Genomic DNA, 9,561 nt, shown 5'->3' with positions numbered 1-9,561 from the left:
AGCAAGAAAAGATAAAGCAAAACCGAAAACTGGGTTAGCAATAATTATTGTAACCAACAACAATAAGTATGATTGTATTGTGTGATCATACATACATTACTATGACGAAAAAGTAATTAAAACATATTATAGTGACTTAGTGTAGGGTAAGTAAAACACAATTTTAAAGAAATATTAATATATCGTAATAAACTCAAAGCAAATTGTTTTACACGCTTTCGAATTGAAATTAGGTCAATGTCGACCGTGATATTGGTCTTCTTTTTTTTCTTTCTTCTTGTTCTTCTTCTTGTTTTTCTTGGTCTGCCAATACTTCTTCGTCCATTTGGTGGCTTATCTCATGCCATTCGTACTATCCTATCCTCTGCCATTCTACTAATGTGTTCTTTCTACTCCTGTTTCCGTTTTGACACCCATCCATTTATGTCTTCTATATTTCATGCTCTTCTTATGTTTTCGATTCTCTACCTATCCAACAGACTTTTCCCTAATATTTGTCGGAGTATTTTTATCTCTGTTGTTTGCTGAAGAACCAAGATCCTGTGACTTATAGAAATACTTTTTACAAAAAATGAAATATTACTCGTGTCCCTTCACTTCATTTTCACAACAGAATTTAAGAAGGATACTGTAGGGAAACCAAAAAATCGTACTTTTAGAAGCATTGTATGAATATTTTCGTTAAGAAATTCATAGTGTTATGTAAAACACATTAAGTTAATAGATCTACAGAGCTATTTTTAATTTCGCTGAACTGTAAGTACTTATAATTTAAAAATTTGATAATTAATGACGATCGGTGAATCACGCTCACCATATCTTTGTAACAGCAGATGATTACTCATGTTTTCCATACGCCAGCTGGTTGCCTACTTAGCAACTAGTGTGTACTCGACTATAAGCGCACTCGCCGACTCGCCGGCTTTTTACAAGTTGGCTTGTTAGTCTGTAAATTCGCCCCGTTTACTTGAACCTTAAGGGAGAGCGCCCACCAAACTGGCATGGCAAATGGCAAGTAGCAAGTTGCGCGCCATGTAAAATGTAACCGGTGCCAGTGGCGTCATGTAGCTTGCTACGCCGAGTCGTTAAAAATAGAGCTTATTCTACTTTTTTCCTTGTACTACTTGCATTTTTCATGTGTTTGTTAAAAAATTTAAATATGGAAGACAGTCCAGAATTTAATATTCGTTTTGTCTCATTAATTGAGAAATTTCCAGGTATCTATGACAACACAAGTCCGGAATTTTTTAATTCTTTAAATACATTAAATCTACTATGCCCTTGCATCTCTGTCCAATAAGGATGTACCCAAACCTGACGTTGCAGACGAGTTTTGTCCATATTGTTGACGTTTAAAAGCGTTAGCATAACTTCATACTCAGAGGGCGATATTTTGAATTTAACTAGCCTTTTTAATGTCATGCTACTTTAGTGTGCGCTATCTGCCATGCTAGTGCCGTGCCCGAGCTATGTCACTGCCATGTTACATGTCACGCCAGTTTGGTGGGCGCTCTCGCTAAAAAGGGAATAAAAAAATTTCCACTTACAAATATAGAAAGATTTGTTTGTACTTTAACTAAAATACTTACTTCTTCTTTGAATTTGTCAAGTAATCTTCTTTTATCCATTTGTAGACGTTCGACCTCACTTGCTTGTTGGGCGCTTCTTATACCAGTTATTTCCAGTAGAGCAAGGTGAGCATCCTTCTCACTTATAGCGGCTTCTAAAGCTTCTCGTCTAAAATAAAATGGATTATGAAACGTTCGGGACACAATTTTAAAATTGTACACAATGCACAATACACAAATGTAAAAAACAGCGCCACAGCGGGAGTGTCGACAGAAGTGACTTATTCTTATTCGGTATGACTATATTTATTGTAATCTAGGCGCCAGGGAAGGTGTTGAGTATGCACTTTTATGCTCCCTTGGTACGTTTACGTTTTTATGTTTTTTTGGTACTTGACTTTTTGAGGATACCAGGCTAAAAACCTGTCAGATAATATTACTTTAGCATTATAAATAAAACAGTTATAGCACTTTATTAGTTTAAAATTTTGTATAATGATCTTAGTAATGTTCAAAATTTGTTTATTAAAAAAATATAGGGATCGGCCAAAAAACGACAGTAGTACATATTCATTATACTAAATTTATATCAACATCTGGGAAAAACTCAAAAATAACATAATTAACGTAGCAACAGAATCACTTGGAGAGAGGAAAGCAACGAACACTAACATATCAAAAAAGAAAACACCATGGTTTAGAGAGGAAGTGAAGACAAAATGTGAAGAAAAAAAACAAACCTTTTTACAATACACAACAGGCATATAACCACTATAAATGAATCAGAAATGAAACGAATACTTTAGTTAGACAAATAAAAAGGGAACACTATCAGAGCTCTCAAAACATATGAAACACGACTTCTACAGAACACAAAAAGAAATATGGAGAATGATCAGAGTACAAAGAAAAGAGATGAACCTACTAATAAAAACGAAACACATTCACAAATAAACATGGGTAGACTACTTTCGATCCCTATTTAATAAAAGTGACGATAATGAACTACTAACACCAGAGGTGACGACAAACGAAGAAATAAATATTGAGGGAAAAGAGCATTAGGAAAATTAAAAAATAGAAAATCACCAGGAAAGGACAGAATATCGAACGAATTTCTAAAGTACGGAGCACCAGATCTGACCAAACAACTATTAAAACTAATCAAAAAAATAATAGAACGAAACAGAATTCTTCAAAAATGGCGATCAAGCATCCTAATACCTCTTTTCGAAAAGGGAGACAAACCGAACCCGAAAAATTACAGAGAAATTAATTTATTAAACACAACACTAAAATTAACAACCAAAGTGATAACAAATAAACTAAATGAAATTATAACACTAGCACAAAACAACAAGGTTTTAGGTCGAGAAGATCATGCACCGACGCTATATTTATAATGAGGCAGTGCAAGAAAAATCATTAGAATACAACAAACCGGCATATTTATATTTCGTGGACCTTAAGAAGGCATTTCACCGGGTCAAAGGACGTTATCCACTTATTTTACGGAAGAGAGATACCTCTAGGAATAATCAAAATAATCAAAAATATCTACCAAAACAACACAGTAAAAAGTAAAAGTACAAGAAGAATTAACCGACCCTATTGAAGCTGGCAAATGGATAAGACAGGGAGATTCCCTGAGTCCTTTATTGTTCAACCTGATTATGGATGAAATAACAAAAAAGTAAGAACTAAAAAAATACCAAATGGGAAAAAAACAACTTAAAATAATCTGCTATGCAGACGACGTAATACTACTACTCTCTCAAAGTGAAGACGATTTACAACGTATGATACACCAATTTAATATAACCGCCAGAAAATTTAACATGTCTTTTTTTCCCAAAAAAGACAAATAAATGCATGGTTATAACAGCAAATTTACTAAGATGTAAATTGGAGCTGGAAGGTCAGATAATAGAACATGTGATGGAGTTTAAATATCTAGGCACCACATTATTTAGCTACGGAAAGCTCGAAACTGAAGTGGAAGATCAAGTGATTAGAGAAAACAAAGCCGCAGGCTACCTGAATGAATCAATATGGAGAAATAAAAATATCGGGAAAAATATGAAAGGCAGAATTTACAAAACAGTCATCAGACCAAAAATGACATACGCGGCAGATACACGACCTGACACAGAGAGGAGAAAAAGGAGGTTAGAAACAGCAGAGATGAAAACACTTAGAAAATTTGATGGTAAGACACTATAGGACAGAGCTAGAAGTACAGATATACGACGTAGGTGCAAGGTGGAGAACATCAAGAACTGGGTAAGAAATAGAAGAGTAGAATGGATCATATAAACCGAATGACAAGAAATAGAGTAGTAAAGACAGGGTAAGGAACGGTTCCCCAATACGAAGACCATCAGTAGGAAGATCACGAAGACGTTGGAATGACAACTTACTGGAGGCAGATTGAAAAACAAAGAGAGAGTCATGTCTACATAAAAAGAAGAAGAAAAAGAAGAAATTCTTATCACTTCTGATTCTGATAACATTTAAAATATACAGTTTTGTGTACTAGCTTCAAATATTTTTTAAAATCGGCAAGATTTCACTGTCACAAGAATTGTTAGTCTTCGTCGTTTCACCGGCTCCGTTACAGTTTCCTTCTGTTAGTTTGGACTCTTTAGCATATGAAACATAGATATCGTAAAGTCAGACTAAATATTAAATTAATAATTAAATATAATTATAAATATCATTTAATATTCAACTTAATTATTATATAAACTAAATAAGATGTTTAAAAATAAGTATAAGTATAGCTTTAAATTAATTTATTAACAACTAACGTTAACTAAGTTTCGGTACACTTCCAGCAAAACTTTGGGTCTTTGATGACATATGGCGATCGTAGGTATATTTTACTGCAAGCGTCTCGTGACGGCTGAGATTGATTCGGGGCTATACAAAAACATACAGGCATACCGAGCGATAAGAACTAGTCACTTCAATAGTCGATTCAAAAAGCTTATTCAGTTAAATACCAAGCTAAATGAAATCATTAATTAATGTTGCATTTTTGACAATAAGAAAATCAAATTTAAAAAATTACTGACAAACAATTTTCTTGTTACATAAATTGTCTCATTTCTCATCTTGGCTTAAACGACTTTCATTCATATTTCTGAAATTTTTCTAAAAATAAGCTGTCGAATTCGGTAATTGCTGCCATTCTAATCTTTTTATGTATAAAACTAGTACACTTGTTTCGAGGTTTATACCCTGATCCGAATTATTTATTTTTGATGTTTCGTCTACAACTGTGATCGTTATCAAAAGCGATGACAAATAAACGTTACTGTCTAACGGTCTTCGACGAGTTTCCTCGGATATCTGCGGTATTTATAGGATTTTTATTTTTTCAACTAATATTTAGTGGTTGTTTTGTGCAAAGGTGTGCTCTGCAATTACCATTTATCGGATTGCATTCGATAAATTTCTGGGATAAGCAACGGCTCTTTTGGATCTTTAGCCGATCTTAAATTTTCCTGTATAATTATCTTTGGTTTGAAAATGAACTTGATATCATATTTTGTTTAGATTCTACTCGGTCATCTTTTTAACAAATTTTTAGAACTTTACACGTCAAGAAAACCTTTAGGTTTTCATTTTTAGTTAATATTACGGTTAACTCGTTTCGGATGTGTATATCGTTTGGTATCTCTTGGATTATAAACTTTCTGACCCTAAACATACAAGTTTACATATTCTGGTAGCACTATATGTTAAGGTTTTTATGACTCCCCTGTTTTACTTATGTGGATAATTCGAGTTGCTGTTTAAGTAACGATCCAAGTATGGTACATAATTCCACATTATACGAGACAAACAACCACAAAGTTTTATTCGAAGAAAAAAAAGTATTTAGTAGAACATCACACTAATATTAACAGATATACAGAAAGCCTCTCGCAATTCAAAAATATTTAATCAAGTTTATTCTTAAAGAAAATGGTCTGCAGCTAAACAGAATGTGAAATTTAGAGCTATTAAATACAAAACCTCTCCTCATTAGTCGAGCGGAAAATTCCAGCACCGATTTAGAACAACCGATTCCGATAGATATTCAAGAGGATAATCAGTTAACGATATCCAGCTGTCGCATCACATTTGATAATGTCTTTCGCAGTTGCAGACGGTACGTTAGGAAGAACTAATTATAGACCAGAATCTAGAAACCGCGAAAACAATGTACAATTGCAAAAAATTAACGCGAAAGACTACCTTTCATATATTATCATAAAACTCCGACTGTGACGTATTTCAGTTATTATTTTTTGTGAATTCGTTTATATCCCTTGTATATATTACACTTAATGTTGTTGCATGATGTTAAAAGTAGCGTTATAGATGTAAAATGTTTAATTTTTGTAAATAACACACTGTTTATTATTTCTTGATATCTTATATACTAAAACGCTAAGCCCTTTTCTTGTCGACCACTTTACTCAAAAACCATATTAGATAATTAAAATATTTTTTCGGAATATTATTAGTATTACGTATGAGATTGTCAAGATATACTTTTGGTACAAAAATTCACTTCCGGTTTTGAGATGACCAGAAGTTAACATTTACTTTAAGTTTTAGACCCCACAATGTATACAGGGATGAGTGCCTTAAGAACCGGCAAAATAACGCAAAAGATAGAAAACATAATACGTTGTGAAATAAAAAGAGATGAAAGTAGTAGAGGTGAGAAATTATCGATATTAACCTATAATTTACTTTACATTACATTAGAATTATTGAAAATTTCCCACCTTTAGACGTTAGCTTATGAGCTGGTTGACTTCAGTCATAGTAATACGTATCACGTAATGTAAGTAAAAACAGTTCAAGTAGGAGTATTTTTTTTATCCAAAACTAAAGTATTGATCAATAATAAACTATGATTTGAGACGTCGCATACACTCTTCTCAATACAGAATTATCATAGCTTGTTATTCTGTATTCGTCAACAAAGAATTAATTATCAAATTACTACTAATTAAACTGTTTACTTGCATTTGCTTTATTGCCTTCAATCAGTTTTTACTTTATGCGAAATTTAAAAAATGTAAATATTCGACGTCATACTTGTAATATTATGACTGAAGTCAACTAGCTCATAAGCTAACGTCTAAAGGTGGGAAACTATCGATAGTCCTAATGTAATTTAATGTAAATTAGAGGTTTCTATCGATAATTTCCCACCTCTACTACTTTCATCTCTTTTTATTTCACAACGTATTATGTTTTCTATCTTTTGCGTTATTTTGCCGGTTCTTAAGGCACTCATCACTGTATATGGATCGAAAGGTCTCGTCGAGACGAATCTAAATATGTACTTCCGGTTGCGATCCGACACCGGAAGTGACCCGAAACGCGCATAAAACGTCAAGATAGAGCAAATCTGACACCGGATTCGTGATCAGCATGCAAAATTAACTGCTAAATGATATCCATGTCGACATTTGATGAACTAAAAATTGCATTCCGGTTTTGAGGTCGACTTCCATAATCACTTCTTTTTTACTTGCATTATTATTGATGAATGTTATGTACATTCTTGCTTATATTGTTTGTATTGATCTCTTAATTTTTCTCGCAAAATAAAAATTTCATTTAAAAAACTCGATGTCGAGTTGGTCCGCTAGTATTAACTATACTTACTTCATATGAGCTAACTCTTGCAGATTCTTCTTTCTTTCTCCCATTAGTTGAGCAAGTTTTGACTCTAGGGTCGTCATTCTTGATACATAGGATTTACATGAATGGCACCGTAGTGCTTGTGCTGACTGGAGTGAGAGTAATCTTTGCTCCAGTTTGAAAACCTAAAAATAAAATAGATAAACAAATGATTAAAGATGATAATATAATTATAAGTTAGTTGTTCGTTTATTCATTTATTTATAATAGAAGCCTATATAATTAAGTAAAAGAACGTCGAAGAATATCTTAATCTACTTAGACCACTAACTTACAGGATCTGAGCTCATCGAAATCATAAAAAGGTGGAAAAATGTATATCTTAGTTATGCAATGAGTCGTAATAGATACCATTTACTTATGCTCATATTATAGGGTAAGAACGAAGGGAAAGAAGGACCCCAGAATGCAGACAGTGTTCTTGGCTTAAAAAGAATACTAAAACCAGAGAATAATTTTTCAAAATTTGGTCTATCTTCGATAGGAAAAGGAACTCAAAATAGAATAAGATGTAAAGACTGGTCAAAAAAACTTAAACGAAATGATTTATTAGCTCTAGACCGATAAAACTCTAAATATTAGACCGATAAATGTTAGAATCAAAGGAACTATTTGATACATTAGTAATAAGTTTTATAAGAGATTTGTTATATTTTGCAAAATATGCCAACATACGTGAGACAATAAATATAGAGTATAATGGAAAGATTAATATACTTGAACATTTATAAATTAACATAGTTAAAAAAACAAATATAAACGAGTCCATTCTCAGAGTTTACTAATTGAAGAAAAAAAAGTGTATAAGGACTTTGATACCCATGTTTAAAGAATTTACTAAAAAGAAAATTACATCATGCGTACGTTAATAAAAAAAAATTAACACAATATATTCATACACTGTAACAATATAAAACTTGTTGACAAGCAGTATAAAAGGTACTTGTTATCTGTAATTGAGAATAAACTAACTTTTAGACTAAAACTGAAATTTTTTCTATATGCCAGTAAATGAACAAGAAGTATGGCGATACCATGTAATTTTCCGTGCCAACACCAAATAGCATACAAATTTGGTTTTAAGTTCTACTTACCCTACACTTCAGTTTTGGACTTGTGTCGTTGGTTGCTTTTTATTTTTTAGGGTTAAAGCTACCCCTAGGCGTTAAAAAAAATTGTATAATTGTAAATTAAAGCGGATAACTGATACAGCGCGTTAAGTTTTAAGGCCGTTCCTCGCGATTCTGGGCATAGCTAAATTCCAATGTAAAAGTTTATATCAAATAACGCAAAAACTATGGCAGATATTGAGATGATTCTTTTTTTATATCAAAGGTCTTAAAAAGTTCTAGTGCACTATTTGGTTGTAAATTAATTAATTGTTTAAACAATATTTGTTTTTCAAATATTTTTGGTTAAAATAAACGTAAAAATTTTTTTTTTGAAATAGGGCACTACAGAATTTGACCCACTTTCCGAATCTGTTTTTATTTTTAACATAAAGTGTAACACAAAGCAGCTATTTGATATAAACTTTTTAAAAAATCTCAAAGTTCTGCTAAATGTTACTCTCTCTCGGTCAGTACAGGCTATCTTTGTCGATAGCTTCTGGATTCTCGCCGACAGGTAGAAGAAATATACACTCTCTCATAAATAATGTTGAATAACATTATTGGGGCTTATTAAAGAGTAATACCCAAATATTTTGCAGTATTTGAATATGGAATTTGATTATTTATATTTATTGGACAATACCCAAATATTTTGCAGTATTTGAATATGGAATTTGATTATTTGTAGTTATTGGAATATTTATTTTAAACGTTTTTGTTAGTAAAGTTTACATAATATATGAAGTTTGTTTCGTCACTTGCTTGTCCAGTCATATTAGTCAAGGGTAATAAGGATTTTCTCGTGACACTCAATAATCCAGGTAGCTGACAACTTTTTTAGTTATTGTAGACCTATAAGAAGAAAACCTATCTGTTTCCTGCCTAAAGTTCGGAGCCGTTTTTTAATGATTAACAATTTAATGCAAAAAACGCGATTTTTTTCTATTTTTTGCACTCCATTAGAAAGCTAAATAATTGACATAAAATTACAAAATTTTATTTTTTAGAATATTGGCAAAGCTTCAAAATGCCGATTTTTGAAAGTTGAAAAGTCAATTTGTTGCTTCGCAAACTGCAAAATAAGTGACAATTGATATTTGTTAAAAACTTTTAGTAAACTTAAACTTTAAACTTTAGAGTTTCACCCAAAGTTGGGTATTGGGGTACTT

At 32.1% G+C, this 9,561-nt stretch overlaps 1 protein-coding gene across 5 annotated transcripts in view; it reads right to left on the bottom strand.

Moving 5' to 3' along the window:
* The window catches only part of brp (ELKS/RAB6-interacting/CAST family member bruchpilot), a 528,827-nt gene that overhangs the window by 21,596 nt on the left and 497,670 nt on the right, over positions 1–9,561 (bottom strand). For all 5 annotated transcript variants that reach the window (XM_072520526.1, XM_072520528.1, XM_072520527.1 and 2 more), the window contains 2 exons: positions 7,245–7,405; positions 1,590–1,737 (listed from right to left, as the gene is read on the bottom strand). In XM_072520526.1, coding sequence (XP_072376627.1) covers positions 1,590–1,737; positions 7,245–7,405 — 309 coding nt within the window. The remainder of the gene's footprint in view (positions 1–1,589; positions 1,738–7,244; positions 7,406–9,561) is intronic.

The sequence above is a fragment of the Diabrotica undecimpunctata genome, chromosome 1 (assembly GCF_040954645.1).
Source record: "Diabrotica undecimpunctata isolate CICGRU chromosome 1, icDiaUnde3, whole genome shotgun sequence".
NCBI classification, from domain to species: domain Eukaryota; kingdom Metazoa; phylum Arthropoda; class Insecta; order Coleoptera; family Chrysomelidae; genus Diabrotica; species Diabrotica undecimpunctata.
Note: the sequence above shows the minus strand (reverse complement) of the source record. Positions and strands in the feature narration are given on the sequence as shown.